Genomic DNA, 22157 nt, shown 5'->3' with positions numbered 1-22157 from the left:
GACTCCGACTCCGCTGTGCCTGCACCAGTGCGGAATAAACCCGGCTGTTCCGCATCTCCTCATTCCTTCGCCACGGTTTCTCTAACAGGGCCACTGGGCCTCATTCTTCACTCTTGAGGCTTGTCTTGTCGCAACCCACTAGACAGGCAGCTCATTTACACCCGTCGTCTCCTTCCTGAGGGGCCACTCCTGCTGGAAAGAGCACGGTGGGTAGGTGGGAGATGCTGGGCCGGTTTAGAGGACCTAAACAGAGACCAGGTGTGGAAAGGGCTGTGGATAATTCCCTACCATGTCTTACATCTAGCCATTTAACAAATATAGGTATAGACTAGACACACCTAATACATTTTGGGTCTAGAGGTAGGACAGGAGCTGTTATGTCACACCCATGAGCCTAATCCTTAGGTAAAGTAGTACCAAGTCCCTGGGTACCGCCGGTGCCGCCCTTGCCCACTTACTCTCCTTCCCGCTAAAGAAAAGCCGAAAAAACAAAATAAAATGCCTAAGTCTTGTCTTTTAGCCCGGTGCCTGGGATCAGAGGTTGAGCCCTCTTCCGGCTGCCAGGATAGCTACTCAACTCTGGGTCAGAGCTAGGTTTCCGCCAGTCTGCGGCCACCACATGAAGCGGCCCCACCGGGCAGCCTCGTGCCCTCCTCCCGGGTTCCCAAGCTTGCCCCACCTCAGTCAGGCCTCGCCTGCCAAGGAACCCTGGTATGAACCTCAGTTGCGAGGAGGGGGTTGCTATCACGGTTCCCAGACCTTCTTTTGGATATCCACTCGCAAGGCAGAGGGTTGAGGATCAATTCCCACCACTCCCAGGATCCCAGCTATTCACATTGCCTCCGACCTGCACTTGCCCCTTCTGATTTCCAACCCCCCTGCCCCTTCCAAATGCTCAAGGCTGCTCAACCCGCACTGGGACGTGGGGGCAGGCTGGGACCTGGGGCTGCGTGGGGTGCGGACAGGTTGAGGGCTTTCACCGAGGAGGAGGATGTGTTTGGGGCTGAAGGGCGCCTTAAGGGCCAGGCGGTGGGGGCAGGAGGACGGCGAGGACGACGGGGAGGGCTGGGGTCAGACCCGGTGGGCTCGTGGTGGGTGTAGGGAGCCCGGCCCCCAGGCTCAGGGTTCGCACGCAGCGAGGGAGACTGAGGCCCTGCGGCGCCGAACCCGCCACCTGGCAGGCCGCGATCCCCGCCCTCGGCGCCCCGCCCCCGCGGCCCGGCGGCCGACTAGTGGCCCGCCGCGCCCCGCCCCCGCCCGCAGTGCCCGGATGTGGGTGACGTGCGGCCGCCATCTTCCCGTCCCGGGCAGCCAGCGCCAGTCGGAGCCAGCTCGAGCCGCCGCCGCCGCCGCCGCCGCCATCACTGCCGCTGCCAAGTCCTCCGTCCGCTGCCCCCGCCATGTGAGTCGGCGCCCGCGCCTGCACCAGGTGGCCGGCACTGGCCGCCGCCCTTAGGCCCGGGCCTGGGGAGGGCCCGGGGTTCGACTAGCGTCCCCCACGCGCCCCGCGTCCCGAGACCAGGCCGGCGCCTGTGACTGCGCGCGGGCATCAGGAGAGCCCCGCGTCCCGGGTTGGCCGCACGGAGGCCGATCGCGGGAGGGAGCGGACTCCCCGTCTGGCCACTCCGCCTCTGTCATCGCTGCTGGGTCCACCCCGGACCGTGTCTGTGAGGTCGCCCTCATTTGACAGGCGGGGAAACTGAGGCCCGAGGGGGAGGGGGCCTTCCTCAAGGTCACGCAGCAGCTCGCCTGCGGGGCCGGACGTAGGCCGGGGCTCGCATCGAGTGGCTTTCTTCCCGGCAAGAAGGAAGGGAGGGACGGATGGAGGGACGGATGGAGGGACAGGCGAATGGGCGGAGCCCTGGCTGCGGGGCCAAGGGCTGCAGGCCTTGGTTCTTAATCCGCCCCTGCCCCTCAGGTCGGCTACCGCTGCCACCGCCCCCCCTGCCGCCCCGGCTGGGGAGGGAGGCCCTCCTGCGCCCCCTCCAAACCTCACTAGTAACAGGAGACTGCAGCAGACCCAGGCCCAGGTGGATGAGGTGAGTAGGGGTGGTGGTGTCAGAAACAGTGGGAAGGATCCTGAGGGTTGACAAACCGGTACGGGGGTCCATCTTGGGTTGGGGGTGATGGCAGTTCATGTTTGGGTACGAAAATATACCATGGTCCGTCCTTGTCAGCATGCAAGTACGGGAGGGCCCGTGGGGATGTTGGTCTGGCTAACCTGGGGTGTTTTCACCCTGGGTGGATGCTCTGGTGAACGGCAGGCTGCTTGAGGCTCGGGAAATAGAGGGTGGTGCTGTGATATCTGAGCGGTCTGGCTACCACATGCACCTGCTGTGTGCTGCTTGCATTTCTCTGGTGTGCTAGGCATGTTCTGTATATGTCCTTGGCATGTTAGCCAGGCCACATGGGGGTGCCTGTTCCCTGTGTGAGCTCATGGTGGGTGGAGGAGTGCCCTTTGAGATGGGCCTTGGCACACACCCCCCTGCCTTGTGGGCCTTCACCCAGGTGGTGGACATCATGAGGGTGAACGTAGACAAGGTCTTGGAGCGGGACCAGAAGCTGTCGGAGCTGGACGACCGTGCGGACGCCCTCCAGGCGGGGGCCTCCCAGTTTGAAACTAGTGCAGCCAAGCTCAAGCGCAAATACTGGTGGAAAAACCTCAAGGTAAGGGTGGAGGCAGGCGGGAGGATAGGGAGGAGGGGGGTGAATGGAGTATCCTGGTCTGTCTCACTGAGCCTCCCTCTCATCCCCAGATGATGATCATCCTGGGAGTGATTTGCGCCATCATCCTCATTATCATCATCGGTGAGTAGGGTGGGAGTGGCTAGGGCCCTTTCATGGAGAGGGTTCCCCTGCGGTTTCTGGGTTTTGAAGGTCATTAACCTAGATTTTAGTATTCAGCAAAAAGCATATATGGTTGCCAACAGCAGTTCTAATTCATCTAGAGCCCCAAACCTTGAAGTTCTTTAGCTTGCACTTTGCCTGATTCTGGGCAATTTCTGTTAAGATTTTCAAAAACAGGAAAGCTGGTGGATCCCCAAGGCTCCCTTGAGGCCCTGTTAGGCCTAAGAGCATAATAGACTGGGAACCTGGAATTGGGGAGTGGGAGAGCAGCAGAGACCGAGGGGCTTGAGAAACAGCTGGGAAGCAAACCACCCCATTGTTTGAGAGCTGTGCTCTCAGAGGATTAGGGGTCTGTGGCCCCAAGACCATACCATGGAGTTGAGGAGACCTTGGAACCGATCTGTATAGCCTCCTTGCTTTACAGATGAAGAACCAGAGGCCAAGAGGGGAAGGGATGTCACCTAGCTGGGAGGTGGGGAAGGTGGGAGCAGGGCTGGGCTGACACACTGCTTTCTCTCTTTCTCTTCCTCCATTCTCCGTCTTCTTCCTTCTCTTTCCCTCTCCACAGTTTACTTCAGCTCTTAAACCCCTGAGGAGCCTGCCCTGCCCAGAGAAGGGCCTCTCCCCCCAACCCCCAGCCGCTCCTCCACCTCTCAGCCATATCTTCCAGCCCCACCTCCCCCGGATCCGTGTGTGTGTGTGTCGTGTGTGTGCCCCCTTGTAAATAGCCAGCTGTTATTTATACATATATAATATTATATATATTTGGTCTGTTTGTAGTTTTATTACTAGAAGATTTTTTCCAGTTGTCCTTAACACCCCTTCCTGAGGTTCCCATCACTTCCTTTTCCTCTTTCCCTCCTTCCCTTTCCCTCTCTTCCTGACCAACCCCAAGTCCCCTTCATTTGCATCTGCTATGCAATAGTCCCTCTTTCTCTCCTTCCCTTGGATTTAGCTGATCCTTCCTCCCACCCTGGCCTTCCCCATACCTCCACCCCCCACCCCCCATACAAAAAAGACAAAAAGCAACCGTCCAGGCTTCCCTAGGTGCATTTTCTTTGCATCATTGGGAGGCTCTGAGACTGGTCCCTCTTGGTCCTAAGAATCCCATGGTCTTCTGGGAGCTTCCAGCATGTTAATTAGCATCCATTTGCCTACTGACATCCCTTTTGGTTTCCTTTCCCTCATCACTTTTCTGTTCAGTCTTTCAGCCTGTGTTTCTTTTTTACTGAGGATTTAGTCCCTGTTGGTCCTTGTATCACACTTTCATTTGCATGACATTACTTGCAGGTGGTGGGGAGCCTGGGCTTTTGGGGAGCCAGGCTGTTCTGGCCCCCAGAATCACCCCCTCCAGCCCCTCTAGTCCAGTTTGCATCCCCATCCCAATTTTCCAAACCTCTTGTCCCTCCTTTCCCTCCCCCCAGCTGGTGTGTAAGTGTATTGGAGTTCAGTGTGTTATGATGGACCAATAATTCTGCCACTTGGAGTCTCTCCCCACATTCCTGCTCCCCAGTTTTCATGTGGGGTGCTCGGTTGACATTCCCACGAGGTCTCCCTCCCTCCTGTCTGCCTGATCTGCCTCCTCCTCCTCCCATCAGGAGAGTTGGGGGTTGGCCACAATCCGATCTGTTTTGGGAGAGGTGGCTACAGTGTGTGAGGGGGTCATCACTGCCTTGGGGAGGATGGGGCAGGGCATCATCCCCCCAAATCCTGCCTGAAATCTCTGGTCCCACCCCTGCTGGGGGGTGGATTGAAAACCCTTCCTCATATGGGGGGTGTTACCCCATCACTGCCCAGCTCCTCTGACTGCCCCCTTGAATTTAGGGCGGGGGTACTAGTCACTGCCAATATGCATATGGGACTTGCTGGAAGATGGGGATTCTTGCCCCTCTCCAGGGCGGTCAAGCCCAGAGAGAGCTGTCTCCCTCTTAGGTGAAGTGATAAAGGAACGGTCTAATGTCTTTTTAAATGGCACAATTTTAGGGGTCTGAGGGTGAATTCCCTTAACCTGCCACTGGAGGGGACCCCCAAACTCTTTCTTCTCCCCACACTTGAGGTTTTTGTGTGGAGGGGGAGCAGGAAGATCTAAGCTGTGGTGTGAAAGGGTAGGGAGAGATGCTGGGGGTGGGGGTGCTGTGTTCTAGACCCCCCCATATTATCCCAGTATCCCCTGCCCCCCTTCCCTCACCCCATGCCCCCAATTCTGTGGCGCATCCAGATTGTGAAAATGTACAATAAATGTGTAATGAGTAACCAGGTGATGTTCTAAGATCTTTTCTTAACCAGTGGGAAGCATATTGGATCTGCAGGTACAACCGGAACGTTGAGAGGATACATCTGGAAGAGACAGCTTTGCCAAGGGGCCTGACCTTGGGCAGGGCAGGGCAAAGGCAAAGTATGATTCTCAAAGTAGCCACGAGGGGGCACAAGGAGTTGGTAATAGAAAATGTTCATGATCCCAGTGTCAGCATGGTGAACCCTGACACTGGAAACCTGGAAGCATGGCTTCCCAACTTTCCCTGCTCTCCCTTTCCTGAGGGCATACTCCACTGTTTACTGGATCCCTTTCTACTCCTTAATTAACTCTCAGATGCTTTCAGTCTCTCCCGTGGTCATTTATTCCTAGGCCTGAAGTAGATGGGCAGCCATGAAATTTCTCTCCCTCATTCTGACTAGCACAGTGCCAGCATCCAGAAGGAGTTCATAAATACTTACTGAACAAAACCTCTCAGGGAGACCCAGCCAAGTGTGGTGTGGAGCTGACTAGATGGCCTGCTACTCCTGTGCTCTGTTGTGGGACTGGTTACCTTGTACACTATACTGAACTCCTTAACTTCCAGCTCCGTAACACATGATGTGGCACCCTAGCATCCCTGCCCACAGGCACTTTAATAGTACGTGGAGAGTGCTGGGTAAGTTCTGGAGGGCCCACTTTTCTGGGCTGCAGCATGAGGATTCAACAGCACAGGAAACTTAGTGTTTCCCAGACTTCTGGGCTCCGAAGAACTACCAGGAACGCTTTTTTAAAATAGATTTTCAAGCTCCTTCCCCAGAGATCGATTCAGCAGTTGTAAAGGAGCCAGAAGATTCTTACAATTAGGTATACAGTCATCATAATGTTCACTTGTCGAGGGCTTACTATTTTTGAGACAGTGCTCAGGTTCGCGCTTCATCTACTGAGTAATTTACAGGTGTAGGATTATTGCAGGCCTTAGGACCCACTTTATCAGGGACCTGATACGAAGGTACCAAATCTTGACCCCATTAGAAACTAGTGTGTTAATCCGGACCGATTATGTAACCTCTCTCTCTCATTTATGAGGCAGCAGGAAGTTAAGTCAGCTGCCTTCTCCCGAGTTTGTAAGCAGTGCACCTCCTGGCTTACAAAAAAATAACCTGGAAGGTGGCTATCGTCATCATTATGACAGGGTACTGAGACCTGAAGACGGCTTCACCCTAACGCTCCCACCTTTCAGCTTCAAGGAACTTCAGAAATCCAGGTCCGAAGTCCCAGCGCGGGGGCGCTCTTGTCACGCGCCTGACGGCTCACAAAGTGCCCCTACGAAAGCCACGACCGGTTACATCTGCGCATGCGCAGACTCGACAGTCTTAAGGAAGAGTGTCGTCAAGGAAAACCCCACCTTCTAGGTAAACAAGTTGCCGCGTGAGATCGCCCGCACGTGTCCTCTACAGCTCCTAGACACCTCAGCCTATGAGAAAATCTGAAGGGCTGGACTGGCGTTTGCGTCACCAATCCTAGGCAGGTCGGGGAGGGGTGGGTAGGCAATGCTGCCACAGCCAATAAGGACTTAGGAGGTGGGTGGAGGCGTGGCTTTCGAGCAGACTTCCAATTAACGTGCTAGGGCGGCCCCTCCCGCACGTGGATCTGTCACTGCTGGTTGGCAAACTGACCAATGAGAAGATGACGGAGGCGGGCGGCACCAATGGTGGCAGTGCGGAGCCTGGGTGGCCGCACGCGGCGTGGGGCATGGGTCGGCGCTCTTAGGCCAATAAGCTCCAGGGGCGTGGCGTCCTGGTCGGCGGGTGGGACTGGAGAAGTGAAGTACCCTTGATCCTAGTTGGGAAGAAATTGGATGGTGTGCGCGCCGAGCGGTGAGTGCTCCGGCGTGGCGGGTGAGGAGCGGCCGTCGGTATGGATTTTTCCACGGTGATGTGTTCTGTAAGGAGGGGTGTTAGTGCAGTGTAGTGAAACGTGCGTGCTAAGTAACTTCAGTAGGGTCCGACTCTGCGACCCACTGGACTACAGCCCACTAGGCTCCTCTGTCCGTGAGATTCTCCGGGGATCTTCCAAATGGCGTGATCACCGCGGTGTGAGCTCTGATGGTTGTGGGGGAATAGGGACTGCGAACTCAACTCTAGAGAGATGGGAGCGGGAGTCCCTTACATCACATCCCTCAACGCCCTAAGGTCCCTGGACCCCTGATTGCTTCAGGGAGGGTCTTGGAAGTTGGCGAACTGAGGGAGCTGAGAACCCTGCTCCCAGGGAGTTATGGTACAGGACCCCTGAGAGCCGGTGGGGGGCGTTCCAGGGCGTGACTGCTGTTTGGGTAGGCACCTTAAGCACTTGAAATAGGCAGGGGTTCTGAGGCTGGAGAGAGGCCCTGGTAGGGCAGGTGGGAGGGTACCAAACGGTTGCTGCAGGTGGGGTGATGTGTGTGACCCTGAGCTAATCAAATCTCGACTCTAGGTGTCTTTCTTTCGTGTAAAAGGAAGGGGTTGGGCTTCAGAGCCATTCTTGGGAGTAAACGTGAGGTAGCAACTGTCAGATCCTGAGAGGGAGAATGGGCTTGTGCAGATTGGCTGTACATAATGTCTTCCTGAGTTCTTGGAGTGAGGAGGCATCTACAGGGTGTATCTGTCTGTACAAGCAGCCAGGCCTGTGGTTAAGTGACCTGCTGTAAGGTGGAAGACTGAGGAAGTGGGGTTCCTACGAAATCAGGGGGGCCGGTGGCTGCTAGGGTGTTCTCAAGGACTTTGTGAGCATGTGAAAACTGGGACTGTGATGATTTGAAGTGTGTGGAGAGTGCCAACTGAATGTCCTAAGGGAGAAGAGAGAGTGGATGGAGTCTGTGTTTCAGGCACCAAACTTAGAATTGGCTGGGTATTTAAAAGGTCCAGGTTCCCAGAGCTGGTAACACCTCAATAGGTTCCTGAAGGGTAAGAGGCCAGAATTATGAACCATTATCACAGCTCAGATTTAAATCCATTTATTAAGAGCCTGAGAACATATTATGAAGCAATTTAGGCAAGTTTAGTAATTTCTGAGGCTTAGTTGGTCCTTGTGGAATGGGGATAGTGATGCCCATCTCACAGGATTGTTCTGAAGATTAAAGAAGATAACGTATGGAAAGTGCTCAGTGCAATGTCTGGGTCGTGTCTTAATTTTTTTTTTTAGGTTAAAAAAATGGCTATGGAGTGACAAAATAACTGTGACAGAGTGTAAGATTTATGTGAATGCTGTGGTTGGGAACTATTCTCACATTCTTAAGGTGTTTTTTTGTTTGTTTGTTTGTTTTTTGCAAGTTGTGGTGACGTCCTCCCCATTTCCCTCTTCCTGGTTCTTCTGGTCTTGAGGTGCCAGGCTTGCTTATTCCTCCCTTTTATTCCTCTCCCAAGATCCAGGCTCCAGCCTGGGCTACTTGCTCTTTACCCGTTCGATTTCCTCATCCTAGACCCATTCTTCTCCCTATCCCTCCTCCCTCTTTCTGCTGCCATAGTAACAAGAGATTCAAGCTCTGAAGGGGGCCTCAGGGAAGAGCAAAGGTCTCTTGCAGAACCTGGGCCTCCAACTTCCCCGCCCTGGCTTTGGGACCGGGCCAGCAGATGTGTACAGTCTGGGAGAGGGGGAAAGCCAATGCCAGGAGCTGTAGGAGCAAGCCAGGGGGAGGGCGGATGCGAGCCTCGAGCGGAGAGCCAAGCATGGGGGCGAGGGAGGGGGGACCCCTTCCTCCTAATCCTCTCTCCAGGAATCCCTGGCTTGGGGACAGGACGGCTGTCGTTGGGCTGGGGGAGGCGCCCAGGCGGGTGCATGTCCTGGGATACTTGCCCAAAGTACACGATGTTCCCAAGTGCACTGGCCGCCGCCCTCTCGGGCTGGCCGTCTCCCAAACCACTGCCTCTCCAGCCTCCCTGCCCCACATTCCCCGGCTGCCCCGCCCCGCCCCCTTCCTCCGCCTTGACGTCACCGCCGCCTCCCGCCCCCTCTCCTCCATTGACGGCAGCGGGGCCTGGTTACTGTGGGGACCGTGAGGCAGGATTCTGGTTAGGGCCTTGAGAGCAGGTGGGGGCTGCTGGAGCGCGACCTTTTTGTCTACGAAAAAGAAAAATATGGAGGTGGAGGTGGACAGCAAGGACCGCCTGTGTCGGGGCAGATCACTCTAGAGCCCTGAGGAGTGCCGGAGAAGAGGAAAAGCGGTTTCGAGAGAGGTGTCTGAAAAGGAGACAAGGGACTGGACCACAGTATATGAGTTGGGGGGCCATTTTCAAGGAGAGAATACTGAGAATTCACGTTCCGGAATTCTCTATTTCCTGTGACTTCTTGCTTTGTTTTTTTCTGGGTTATTCTGTAACCTTCCTGCGTCTAGCTTTTCCACAGACCCTTGCTCTGCCACCGCCGCCCCCCCCCCCCCCCCATGGGGAACACCACTGTTAAGGACAGCTTAGGCCACGTGACAATGAGGGGTGTGCACCCACAGCTGATTACGTCAGCATCAACCTCTTCACTTGCCACCCACGTTTCTAGGGAGCCCTACAGGAACTACAGCTCAGTCTTGATTGGAGGGGGTCTGTGTAACTGCAGCTCTTTGCGGCTCAAACTGGCACTTTATTCCCCCAAATTAGGATTCAGGGTTCTGCTCCTTGCCTCTTAAAAATAAATTATAATTTCCAGCCCCTTCTCTATTGCTGACGTCCCTCCTCCTCCCCTAGCTATATTTACAACAAAGTCACCAAGTTTATTATCACCCTACTGTGTATTAGGTTCTCTTCTAGGGGCTGGGAAATACAGTTAAGGAGATAGATGATGAGGTGCTTGGCTTTGTCTTCTCCTAGTGGTGGGGACTTGAAGGCTTTGCCACCCCACATTTTCTGTGTATAAGGTCTCTTCTCTCAGCCACCCCCTTTGTTGCCCTGTAGCCCTGGCTTCCTGGCCCTCACTTAGGGGCCAGCCCTAACTGTGGGTGGCTGCATCCTCAGGAGAAAAGCACTAGTCACCACGTAGGTTGCTCAGAGTGGCATGGAAGCACCTGCCATTGTTTCCCTTCACAGCCTCTGTTGGGTTCTATCTGCCGCTTCCATTGTTTGGCATCCATCATCCCACTCCACTCCCTCCTCAAATTGCCCTCCTCCTAGCTGTCCACAGGATTTGAAGTGTCAGAGGAAGGGATTGGATATGGCTTTATGATGACGACAAGGCTGGGGAGGGGAACCTAGGAACAGCCAAGCTGGGTTTCTGTCTGTCCCTCTCCTCCCAAGGACCAGTCATCTCATCCAGCTTGGCCCACCTCCTAAGGTCTGCATTCTTTCTGCCCACCCTCTGGCGAGGCCAGGGTGTCCTGTTGTGCAGGACAGGTCAGTTCAGGGAGTAGACCCCTCTTAAATACCTATTGTGGCCCAGGTATTTTCCCCGAATAGGGGCAGCTTACCTCCCCTCCCCTCCCTTCCATTATTTACTGTGCAAGGCGTACTGCGCCCATTGGCTGGGTTGTGGTGTCTGGGGCCCTTCAGTCCAGTGCCAGCACCCAGATCCACGTGCGCCCGTGTGTGTGACACAGCCCTGACCTCAGTGGGGGCCAGTAGCCAATCAGGCGCCGGGAAGAGATCCCCAGCCAATTGGGGGCGGGGCCTGCGGCTCCACAGGCAGGAGGCCAATGAGGGGCAGTGCCTGGCGTTATGCAACCCGCCTCCTGGCCCCGCTGAGCTTCCACTCCGCTGCGGGTTGCAACGGCGGCAGGCAGGCGGCCGGAGGGCGCTCGCGCGGCCAGGTAAGCATCTCCGCGGCCACCACAGTGGCCAGTCTTCGGCCTTGAACCGGATTGCCGCCACTTGCAGCCTGATGGACCGCATTTGGCCCGGGCGCTCAGACTGCACACCAGTAATCCGCCTTGCTTGCGGTTGTCCACCCCCTCTCTGTCCCCGGGGACATAGGTATTCCTCGAACCGTGTACTGAGCGTCCGCACTCCTGCTTGCCTACCTTACTTCAAGCTTTCTCCCGGCTCCCAGCCATCCCGGCCTCACACCCTCCCCTCCCCAGGCATTCCCCTACTGCCTTTGTCACTCGGGGGTCCCCGGTTTTACCCCAGCACCGGGACCTCTTCGGGCTTTACGCTCTCCCTGCGCTCCCTCCTCCAATCCCTGGCCTCGCGCCGGCCGTGATGTCAGCCCGGTTCAAGCTGGAACATCCCGTTCCCGGTGCTAGTTCCTGCTGTTGGCCACAGCCTTCCCTTTTCTCCTGCAGCTCAGAAAATGCTCTGGGGTTGGGGGTGTGGTTGGAGAAGGGAAGAACTAACTACCTGCTGGCTATTGTGTGTCCCTTGGTCAGAGCTGAGTATGTCTGCCTCGGATGGGTGTGTATGTTGAGGGGGGTGGGGTGGTTGAGTGTACAGAAAAGTAGGGGAGTGAGGAGAGAGGATTCTTGGGTTCCTGACAATGGCAGGTGCCGGCTTCGGTCCTGTGGGTCGGGAGAGGGTGCAGGGGCCGGAGAAGGGAAGGCTGTGTTATCTTGACCAGCATAACTGGGATCCTGGCGAGTGCCCGGCCGAGGCTTTTACGCCGAGGGCGGCGGTGATTATATTTTGCCCTGGGGAGCAAGGCCAGCCTCTGAAACTCCGATGGCCGCCCCTCTTCCTATAGCCACCAAGGCCTCCGGGAACCTGGGATGTATTAGAGGTGGGCGACCCCTGGTTGCATCTGCCAGTATGGGAGGGTGGCATTCCCCCTGTTTCCGCCGAGAAAGGGGGGAGGGGTCGCCCCTGCCGCCCTCTTGTGGGCCCTCCAGCAACCGCTGAGCTCAGCCGCTGACGTCGGTTTCCCTGGCGACCGCGACGGCGGCGGAAGCGCGTGGTGGGGCCGCGCACGTCCGCGCGCATGTGCGGCGGAGGTGGCGCCGCCCCCGGGTAAAATTAGCCCGGAGGCCTAAATATAGGAGGTGGCAGGCTCAATCCCTGCTCTGAGGTCTTGATGTCCCAGGCCGAGGGGGGGCACTGATGGGAATTTGGGGATGGGAGGTATCCAGGCTGTGGCTCACAGCTGTAGTCCTAGTCGACCGCTCAGGTTCTATCTAACCCAGGCCATACTGACAGGGGATGTTGGGGGAAAACCCACCTGCAGCCCCGGCTAAGGGGACAGGAACAGAACTTGCCCAGGCTGCCTGTTGGAAGCCTGGGTCCCAGGATTATGGGAGCCTGCAAGGGAGGGTCCGAGTGAAGCCGACAGGTGTTGTGAAGTTACAGCCCAGGTTTTTCTCCTTGGTCTCTTCAGGTGCTGACTGTGGTCAAACTTCTGAGGCCTCTGAGACCCAAGGGGTCTCCCACCTCCCTCCTCTAGCCAGGCCTTCTGGGCCCCTTGAGCGTCTGTGGTGGCCTCTCCACCTTCCCCGTTCTCCTGCCCTCCCCATGGCCCAGACATGAGCAGGAGCGGCCCCCTAGAAGGGGCTGAAGGGGGAGGGGACCCCAGGCCAGGGGAACCCTTTTGTCCTGGAGGGGGTCCATCCCCTGGGCCTCCAGAGCACCGACCTTGTCCTGGCCCCAGCTTGGCTGATGACACGGATGCCAACAGCAATGGCTCTAGCGGCAATGAGTCCAATGGACCCGAGTCCAGGGGTGCATCTCAGCGGAGTTCGCACAGCTCCTCCTCCGGCAATGGCAAGGACTCAGCTCTGCTGGAGACCACTGAGAGCAGCAAGAGGTGTGTCTGGATGGGTGTAGCAGGTTCTGGGAGTGGTCTCTGGAGCCATCTGAGCAGGGAGACAGGCCCCAGCTGCTGGCCTGCTCATCGTGTGCCTGTTGCTTCTCCTGCAGCACGAACTCTCAGAGCCCATCCCCACCCAGCAGTTCTATTGCCTATAGCCTCCTGAGTGCCAGCTCTGAGCCAGACAACCCTTCTACCAGTGGCTGCAGGTTTGTGGGGGGAGACGGGGAGGACGGGGGCAAGGGGACTGAAGGCCAGGCTCTGGGGCTAATGCCTGTAACCCCCTCCCTCCTTGTGGGCCCTGCAGCAGTGAACAGTCAGCTCGGGCAAGGACTCAGAAAGAACTCATGACGGCACTGCGAGAGCTCAAGCTTCGGCTGCCCCCGGAGCGCAGGGGCAAGGGCCGCTCCGGGACTCTGGCCACACTGCAGTACGCGCTGGCCTGTGTCAAGCAGGTGCAAGGTGAGTGGTGCTCCTGGGAGGATAATGGTCAGGTTCTGGGTGACCGTGGGGAGCTGTCTCCTCGGTAAATGCGCTGCTGCCCGCACCCCATAGGGATTCCCTTCTAGCTTAATCATTAAAGTATCTGCTTGCAATGCAGGACACCTGGGTTCCATCCCTGGGTTGGGAGGATCCCCTGGAGTAGGGAATGGCAACCCACTCCAGTATTCTTGCCTGGGAAGTCCCATGGACAGAGGAGCCTGGTGGGCTGCAGTCCATGGGGTTGCAAAGAGTCGGACATGACTGAGTGACTAAACCACTACCCACCCCTGCAGCCAACCAGGAGTTCTACCAGCAATGGAGCCTGGAGGAGGGCGAACCGTGTGCCATGGACATGTCCACCTATACTCTGGAGGAGCTGGAGCACGTCACATCTGAGTACACACTCCGCAACCAGGTCAGTGCGCACCCCCCCGCCGCCCCACACCCGACATGCCTCCAGCCCCGTTCCCACAGCTCTCGAACCTGTGCTCATCCTTACTCTCTCGCCTAGGACACCTTCTCCGTGGCTGTCTCCTTCCTGACAGGCCGCATCGTCTACATTTCCGAGCAGGCGGGTGTCCTGCTGCGCTGCAAGCGGGACGTGTTCCGGGGTGCCCGCTTCTCTGAGCTTTTGGCTCCCCAGGACGTGGGCGTCTTCTACGGTTCCACCACCCCATCCCGCCTGCCCACCTGGGGCCCAGGGACCTCTGCAGGTGAGGTCCCTAAGTGCTCAGGGGAAGATGAGCAGTCGTCGGAAGCAACTGCTGTGAGGGGCCAGGGGACCCAGGCTTTTCCTCGCTGGGATTTTCTCAGCCCAGGGAGGGGATGTGGAGCCGTACTCACTGCCCTCCTGGTCTGTCTCAGGTTCAGGCCTCAAGGACTTCACCCAGGAGAAGTCTGTCTTCTGTCGTATCAGGTTGGTGGGGGACGTGGGAGCAGACCCCTTCCACCTCCCATCCCCCCACCCTTCTTTGCTAGGTCAGCCATGACCTTAAGCTGGAGGGTGGGTGGCTCTTCACTGATCATCTCTAATGCCCCTTTCTCTTCCTTGCTAGAGGGGGTCCTGACCGGGATCCGGGGCCTCGGTACCAGCCATTCCGCCTAACCCCATATGTGACCAAGATCCGGGTCTCCGACGGGGCCCCTGCCCAGCCATGCTGCCTGCTCATCGCAGAGCGCATTCACTCTGGTTATGAAGGTGGGCAGCCCCAGGCCTGACCTGGTTGGGGTAGGAGGAAGGGTGCCTCCTCTAGGCTGGGGGTAAAGCAGAACAGGAGTCTGGGAGACAACTTTGAAACAGAATGAGGGTTTGAACACCCCTTTAGAGGTCGAGCTGGGTAAGAGCTCCAAGCTAGGAGAAGGCAAAGAAAAGTGCCTTGGTTTTCAGTTTCGTTATTGGTGTGGGGCACAGAGATAGTCCAGACCGTCTCTGGAGGCCAGGGGGCTCGGGGGAGAGCTGTGGAGGGAACCATCTGCCTGCCAGCCTAGGCCTGAGGCAGCACATGGAGGGCCCGGGAGCGGGAGCATTCTGCCTGAGATCCAATGGCCTCGCCCCCTGTGCCTCAGCTCCCCGGATCCCCCCTGACAAGAGGATCTTCACCACACGACACACGCCCAGCTGCCTCTTCCAGGATGTGGATGAGAGGTGAGGTCAGGATCTGGGGGGAAAGGAGGTGGCCAGGGCCGAGGCTCTGGCCCCTCTGATGCCCCCTCTCCTCTCAGGGCTGCCCCGCTGCTAGGCTACCTCCCCCAGGACCTCCTGGGGGCCCCAGTGCTCCTCTTCCTGCATCCGGAGGACCGACCCCTCATGCTGGCCATTCACAAGAAGAGTGAGTTTCTCTCTTCCTGATCGCGCTTCCAGCTGTCTCCAGGGCTTCCTTGGGGCTGCTCCTGTGATTGTGTCTCTCGGGGTTGGGGGGATTCCACCTCACTCAGCCCTCCCTCCCACTGACCTGCACCTTGTTTCCCATGGCCTTCAGTCCTGCAGCTGGCCGGCCAGCCCTTTGACCACTCCCCTATTCGCTTCTGTGCCCGTAATGGGGAGTACGTCACCATGGACACCAGCTGGGCTGGTTTCGTGCACCCCTGGAGCCGCAAGGTGGCCTTTGTGTTGGGCCGCCACAAAGTACGCACGTAAGTGGGCACGTAAGTGGATCATGCCCTGGAAGGCGGGCCAGCGTGGAGGGGCCAGGGCTCAACTCCCCTCCCGCACCCCACAGGGCGCCCCTGAATGAAGATGTATTCACTCCCCCGGTCCCCAGCCCTGCTCTGTCCCTGGACTCTGACATCCAAGAGCTCTCAGAGCAGATCCACCGGCTGCTGTTACAGGTAAGGGTTGATGGGAGGGGGCTTGGGAGATAAGGAAGGGGGCAGAGTGGGTCTCAGACCACCTAACCCATAGTCACTCTCCCTGCCTCAGCCTGTGCACAGCCCCAGCCCCACGGGCCTCTGTGGAGTAGGCCCCGTGCCTTCCTCTGGCCCTCTCCTCAGCCCTGGCTCCTCCAGTGACAGCAATGGGGGTGATGCCGAGGGACCTGGGCCTCCTGCCCCGGTGAGTGGCCCTTGAGTCCCCTGTCCTGTCCCCTTGTCCTCAAGAGTCAGCCCTGCCAAGCCCAGGGGAGCGTCGTCCACCTCCTTTCCTTTCTTGTTCTGCTCGCGTCATAATCTTCCCACTGGGGCCTTTCTCTTGTACTACGCTCTGGGCTCCCGAGGCTGGCCAGGCCCCCCAGTGCTGCCCACTCCCCACCCTGTTCCACAGGTGACCTTCCAGCAGATCTGTAAGGATGTGCACCTGGTGAAGCATCAGGGGCAGCAGCTTTTTATTGAGTCCCGGGCCCGGCCTCTGCCCCGGCCCCGTGTCCCTGGTGAGTTGGCGAGGGTGTGGGTGGGGAGCGAGGCCTGGGGGGTCCCTGGACCTTCAGCCCAACCCAGAAGAGTTTCTCTCTTTTTGATCCAGCTACTGGCACATTCAAGGCCAAGACCCTTCCCTGCCAATCCCCAGACCTGGAGGCGGCCCCGGCTCCAATCCAGGCCCCAGTGGCCTTGGCCGCTGAGGATGCTGAGCGGAAAGAAGCCTCCAGTTGCTCCTACCAGCAGATCAACTGCCTGGACAGCATCCTCAGGTCAGGCCATCTGGGCACCTTCTCTGCCTGGGGCCGCGGCCCCGCCCCACCCAGACCTGCCCTCATGTCCTCTGGTGCCTCCTCAGGTACCTGGAGAGCTGCAACCTCCCCAGCACCGCAAAGCGCAAATGTGCATCCTCCTCTTCCTGCACTGCCTCTTCGGCCTCCGACGACGACAAGCAGCGGGCAGGCCCAGTCTCTGTGGGCGCCAAGAAAGGTGAAGACTCGGGCCTGCCCTGCTCCCGCAGCCCTGTCCTCTGGCCCTGTGCCTCTACATGTCTTTGGGGCCCCCACCTCACTCTGTCCTGTCCCCCTGCCAGCCTCCCCTGTGCCATCCATCTCCTCTGCACCGGGGTTTCCTTTCCCAGCCACCCGGGGGGCAGGGTGGTAACTGGCACCATCTCTCTGCACAGATCCATCAGCAGTGCTGCCTGGGGAGGGGGCCACCCCTCTGAAGGAGCCGGTGGTGGGAGGAGGAGCCCTGAGCCCACTCGCCCTGGCCAATAAGGCGGAGAGCGTGGTGTCCATCACCAGTCAGTGTAGCTTCAGCTCCACCATCGTCCATGTGGGAGACAAGAAGCCCCCGGAGTCGGGTATGGGTGTGGCTGAAGGGGCGCAGAACCAGGGCTCCATCTGGTCCCACAGCCAGAGCTCCCTCCTTCCTTGCCTTTTCCTGCCCTCTGGCCCCAAATGGAGAGAAGGAGCCTCCATCTTAGCGTTTCTCACTCTGTGCTCGCCCGCCAGCCTTCGCCACCTTGTCTGTCCCCCACTTTGCTTCCTGTGTTCTTACTGTCAATTCACACACAAAGTTTGGGGTGCAGGGTTCAACCTAAGGTGCTCCCCACAGAGGGGCTGAAGGCAACGCTGTTGTAAAACCCTTGAAGGGTCTTTGGGCATTGACCTGGAAAATGCGTGAGGAAAGAGTCGGGGTGGGCTTCCCTTCCGAAGAGGGTCATGGGGGTGTCATCCTTGGGTAAGGCCCCTGGAGGGGACCGAGTGTCCTTTCTTATTACCCTGAGACACCTTTGCATGGAGCTGCCCAGAACCGGTCCTTTGGGGGAGGTGGCCAGGATTTTCAGGGGAGGCCTAGGCTTGGCCACAGGGTGGAGGCCGGGCGTTTGGCTAAGCTGTTGGACGTGGAGGGGTTGGTGCAGGTGTGCTAATTGTGAGGTGCTCCTGACCGTTCCCTCATCTCATCCTCAGACATCATCATGATGGAGGACCTGCCCAGCCTGCCTCCTGGTCCAGCTCCCAGCCCAGCCCCTAGTCCTACGGTAGCCCCTGACCCAGCCCCAGACACCTACCGCCCAGTGGGCCTGACCAAGGCCGTGCTGTCCCTGCACACACAGAAGGAGGAGCAGGCCTTCCTCAGCCGCTTCCGTGACTTCAGCAGGCTGCGTGGACTGGACAGCTCCTCCACAGCCCCCTCGGCCCCTGGCGAGCGAGGTAGCCACCTGGGATGCCCCTGAGCCTGCCCGCGGCCCGGTCGAGGACCAGAATGTCAGGGGAGGGAGTTCTTGAGGGAGAGGCTTCTGCTCCAGGGACCCAGGGTGTTGCCGCCTCCACCACCAGGGCCCTGCCCAGGGACAGGCCCCTCGCCAGCCCCTCCCCACTAGGGCGAGGGTCTGGGCTGCTGCCCAAGAAGGGCAGCCTGGGGAGCTGTACTCAGAGGCAGGCCGAGGCGCTCTGCTTCAGGTAAGCCACTCCAGGCCCAGTGTAGGGGCAGGAAGTGTGCCCACTCAGGACTCTGTTGTTTGCTGATTGGGAGGTCTATGTAGACTGGCTGGGAGGACTGGGGCAACTTCAGGGGGCAGAGGATCAGCGTTTTGGGGCAGCTTGCTGCCCTCCAGGTGCCTGCGGGAGGCTCCCTGAAGGCAGACGTAGGACTCAGGACTGGGCTTTCCTGCCCACCTCTTTGCTCCGTTGTGAGCTAGGCAGAGCACGGCCCAACTGACAGGAGGATCACCCAGGCTGGCAGTGCCTGCTGGAGTTTGGCAGAGGGGTCAGAGCCACCTGCTCACTCATCCATGGGCCTACCCTGCCGCCTCCTGTCTGCCAGCATGCCTCTGTCTTCTGCACACCCCCAGCACAACCCTTCATGTAACCTCTCCTTTCCCTGGCTCCTTTGTCCATAAATCCTCCCCTGTCGCTGTGATTCTTCCCTGAAGGCTCCCCGTCTTCCCGGGTCCCCTCTGTTATGTGTGGGCCGGGGAGCCAGAGGTCCTTTACCTACCCTCTCCCTGGTCAGAGTGGCAGGGCAGTGGGGGCTGCAGCGGCCTAACCCCCAGGCTGAGGGCCTTGCTAACCCTCGTTTCTCCCTTCAGGCTGCCACCACAGCCTTGCCATCCCCGGCCGCCGCCACCACTGCCGATCCAAAGCCAAGCGCTCACGTCACCACCAGACAACTCGGGCCGAAGCCCCCGGCTACATCTCCCAGCCCTCGCCTGTGCCACCCTCTGCCCCCTGGCCCCCGCCACCAGCCACTCCTCCCTTCCCAGCTGTGGTCCAGCCATACCCACTCCCCGTGTTCCCCCCGAGAGGTGGCTCTCAGCCTCTCCCTCCTGCTCCCACGTCTGTGCCTCCTGCAGCTTTCCCTGCCCCCCTGGTGACCCCCATGGTGGCCTTGGTGCTCCCTAACTATCTGTTCCCTACCCCATCCACCTACCCCTACGGGGCACCCCAGATGCCTGCTGAGGGGCCTCCTACCCCTGCCTCCCGCTCCCCGTCTCCGTCCCTGCCCCCGAGCCCTCCCCACCGCTCCGACTCTCCGCTCTTCAACTCAAGATGCAGCTCCCCACTCCAGCTAAACCTGCTGCAGCTTGAGGAGGCCCCTCGAGGTGAGGGGGGTGCAGCGGCAGCGGGCTCTGGGAGCAGTGCTGGGCACCCCCCTCCCAGCGAGGAGACGGCAGAACCAGAGGCCAGACTGGTGAGCTCTGACCCGGTTCCCCCCGCCCCCATCCTCTTAAGGCCCCCACACGGCTCTCTCCCCCAACCCACCACCTGGTCCTCCCCCTCACGCTTCTTCCTGCCCTCCTGGTTGTCCCCAAAGGATGGAGTCATGGGGTGGGAGACCCCAGCTGAGTTTCTGAACAAGGCAGAAATCAGCTGCCTCATCTGTAAAGTGGGGACAGTCCTGTCTGTCTGACAGGTGGCGAGGACATCCCCATAAACTTCTGAGAGTGCGTCTGCCACTTGGAAGGGGTCCAGCGTCACGTCCCTCCTCTTCGCCAGTTCTCCTCTCACTCAGCCTGAGCCCATTGTCATGGAGTGGGAAGAGACCACTTGGGCTGGGTGTGCCCCCATCCAGTGGCAGCAGTAGAAGGGAAGCCTAGGTGTTGATTCCTTAATCCCTCCCTGTCCCCCTCGCCTCCCCTCCCCCAGGCGGAGGTAACTGAGTCCTCCAACCAGGATGCTCTCTCGGGCTCCAGTGACCTGCTGGAGTTGCTGCTACAAGAGGACTCTCGATCAGGCACGGGCTCTGCTGCCTCAGGCTCCTTGGCCTCCGGCTTGGGCTCTGGTTCAGGCTCCCATGAGGGGGGCAGCACTTCCGCCAGCATCACGCGTGAGTGCCCACCCCCCCCCAAATACTTTCCAGGGTAGGTCAGTGTCTGGGGAGTTGGGAAGCTAGGCTGCACCTTGGCTGAGTGGCTTGGGTCCACGCCCTGCTTTCTAAGGCCAGTGGGCTGGACCTGCAACCTTGAGTGAGGCCTGGTGGAGCACCCACTGGCCTGACTTTTGGCTACCTGCCTCTCACTCTACAGGCAGCAGTCAGAGCAGCCACACGAGCAAGTACTTTGGCAGCATCGATTCTTCAGAGGCTGAGGCTGGGGCTGCCCAGGCCAGGGCTGAGCCTGGGGACCAGGTCATTAAGTATGTGCTCCAGGATCCCATCTGGCTGCTCATGGCCAATGCTGACCAGCGTGTCATGATGACTTATCAGGTGCCCTCCAGGTGAGGACTCTGGGAGCACTCCTTGCCTCCCCTTCAGAGGAGTGGGGAGGCTGCCCCCCTCACTCCCTAGCTAACTTGGGTTTTTCTTTCTGGGTCTGGCTCTGCCCTGGGGCATTCCTGTTCTGTCTCCTGCCCCTTGGAGCCCCAGCAATAGTCAGGATGAGAGCAGCTTTCTTGGTCTTGGGAAGGCCTGAACTCTCAGAACACGTTTCTGGGGAGAAGCATGAGGCACGGAGTGGGGGGCTGCGATAGAAGAAAAGTGCCAGCCTCCTCGTGGGCCCTGGCCCCAGCTCCCATTCTCTGCTTCCTGAACCTCTTCCTGGAGCAGGGACATGGCCTCTGTGCTGAAGCAGGACCGGGAGCGGCTCCGGGCCATGCAGAAGCAGCAGCCTCGGTTCTCGGAGGACCAGCGGAGGGAACTGGGTGCTGTGCACTCCTGGGTCCGGAAAGGTCAACTGCCTCGGGCCCTTGATGTGATGGTGAGAGGAGAAGTCTGGGCCAGGAGGGTGAAGAAGGAATTGAGCTCAAGTTGAAAGGACAGAGGCTAAGGGCTGATCCCTTCACTGTTCCTTGGATCATTAATTCTGAAGGATGTTAATTCCACTGAGCTTGCTGCTGGGTTATTTAGTGTTAAACCATGTGAATTTTGTGGACCTTTTCTGGGCCAGTCCTGTACTAATGTACATTGTGGCTGTCCCAGAGTGGGGTCCGGAGACAGGATGCGATGCATTTTCCAATATTGTTGACCCCATGTGCATCCGCCTGAATTAGTATTTCCTAGGCATACAGTTTGGAAAGTCCTCTGGGGCTTGGGGACAAGGGGAGCTGGGTTGGCAGGTCAGTACTGAGAATCTGCCTGACTCACCCATACCCTTTCTTCCTCCAAGGCCTGTGTGGACTGCGGTAGCAGCACCCAAGAGCCTGGCCATCCTGATGACCCTCTCTTCTCGGAAGTGGATGGACTGGGGCTGGAGCCCATGGAGGAGGGCGGAGGCGAGGGTGGTGGCGGTGGTGGTGAGGGTGAGGGCAGCGATGAGGCCCAGGCCCAAGCTGGGGCCAGGGTCTCGAGCTCTCAGGACCTGGCCATGGAAGAGGAGGAGCAAGGTGGGAGCTCACCCAGTCCAGCCTTACCTGCCACAGAAAATGGCACCAGCTAGACTCCATTTTGGGCCACCTCCAGGTGTGCATGAGAAGCTTCCTTCTCTCATGCCCCAACTCTCAGAACTCAGATGTGGCTGGACCAACCAATAAGAGAACTGCCCCAGCTTCTCCTGCTTTAGGGGAGTGGGGCCCCCGTCACCAGCCCAGGACCCAGGGGCTGCCTCTGGCCTCTTTGGGAACAGAGGGTGGCATTCTTCAGCCCGGCCCAGCCCAGAGAAGACTCCCATCACATCCCCAGTGAGGAGTCTTTCCTTTTCCTGGACAAGATTGCTGACAAGCTGCTGAAGTGGTCTCTCCAAGTCCCAGCTGAGCCGGAGTCCCTGTCCCTGGGGATTGGGGCTGCATTTATTTATTGGGGGAGTCAGCCCTCTCCCCCACCTCCTCCCCAGATGAGGGCAGGAGGAGGGTGTGAGGCCCAAGGAGGACCCTGCGGTCCAAACCCCTAGCTGCTCCAGGGTGGGGGAGGTTGGTGGACCATGGAGTCCCTGGTGCTGCCCCTCAGGTGGGACCCAGGTGTTCTCAGCTGTACCCTCTACCGATGGCATTTGTGTTTTTGATATCGTGTCTGTTATTTTTAATACAAAAAGGAAAAAAATACCAGGTCTTTGTGGAATAAAGTTTGAGGGTTGGGTTGCACCTCTGGGGGGGAGAGGGGGGAGGCTCTT

At 58.6% G+C, this 22157-nt stretch overlaps 2 protein-coding genes across 9 annotated transcripts; both read left to right on the top strand.

Annotated features, from left to right (window-relative positions):
* Nucleotides 1-1249: 1249 nt before the first annotated feature.
* Nucleotides 1250-5103, top strand: VAMP2 (vesicle associated membrane protein 2). Its single transcript, XM_019980892.2, has 5 exons — nt 1250-1402; nt 1919-2039; nt 2509-2667; nt 2757-2808; nt 3416-5103. Coding segments are annotated over exons 1-5 (351 nt in total). The 5' UTR covers nt 1250-1400; the 3' UTR covers nt 3433-5103.
* Nucleotides 5104-6819: 1716 nt separating this feature from the next.
* On the top strand, nt 6820-22089 carry PER1 (period circadian regulator 1). 8 transcript variants are annotated; one of them, XM_070773056.1, is made up of 23 exons: nt 6820-6960; nt 12347-12772; nt 12886-12984; nt 13083-13237; nt 13552-13673; nt 13770-13971; nt 14123-14174; nt 14314-14456; nt 14825-14903; nt 14981-15087; nt 15238-15391; nt 15478-15586; nt 15678-15809; nt 16017-16122; nt 16215-16380; nt 16467-16597; nt 16794-16973; nt 17584-17826; nt 18705-19306; nt 19762-19942; nt 20142-20331; nt 20657-20810; nt 21219-22089. In XM_070773056.1, the coding sequence occupies exons 2-23, from the start codon at nt 12492-12494 to the stop codon at nt 21486-21488; spliced, it is 3858 nt and encodes a 1285-aa protein (XP_070629157.1). In that variant the 5' UTR covers nt 6820-6960; nt 12347-12491; the 3' UTR covers nt 21489-22089. The 8 variants fall into 8 exon arrangements, with proteins under 8 accessions (XP_070629157.1, XP_070629159.1, XP_070629158.1 ...); XM_070773058.1 differs by having other exon boundaries at nt 6903-6981; XM_070773057.1 differs by having other exon boundaries at nt 6910-6998.
* Nucleotides 22090-22157: the final 68 nt, after the last annotated feature.

Source organism: Bos indicus, chromosome 19 (genome assembly GCF_029378745.1).
Source record: "Bos indicus isolate NIAB-ARS_2022 breed Sahiwal x Tharparkar chromosome 19, NIAB-ARS_B.indTharparkar_mat_pri_1.0, whole genome shotgun sequence".
NCBI lineage: Eukaryota > Metazoa > Chordata > Mammalia > Artiodactyla > Bovidae > Bos > Bos indicus.
Note: the sequence above shows the minus strand (reverse complement) of the source record. Positions and strands in the feature narration are given on the sequence as shown.

Coding starts and splice junctions, on each gene's coding strand:
- VAMP2 (XM_019980892.2), top strand. Junction 2,040..2,508: donor CCCAGGCCCAGGTGGATGAG/GTGAGTAGGGGT, acceptor GCCTTCACCCAG/GTGGTGGACATCATGAGGGT. Junction 2,668..2,756: donor ACTGGTGGAAAAACCTCAAG/GTAAGGGTGGAG, acceptor TCTCATCCCCAG/ATGATGATCATCCTGGGAGT.
- PER1 (XM_070773056.1), top strand. CDS start 12,492: ATGAGCAGGAGCGGCCCCCTAGAAGGGGCTGAAGGGGGAGGGGACCCC. Junction 16,598..16,793: donor CTCTGTGGGCGCCAAGAAAG/GTGAAGACTCGG, acceptor CTCTCTGCACAG/ATCCATCAGCAGTGCTGCCT. Junction 20,332..20,656: donor ACTTATCAGGTGCCCTCCAG/GTGAGGACTCTG, acceptor CTCTTCCTGGAG/CAGGGACATGGCCTCTGTGC.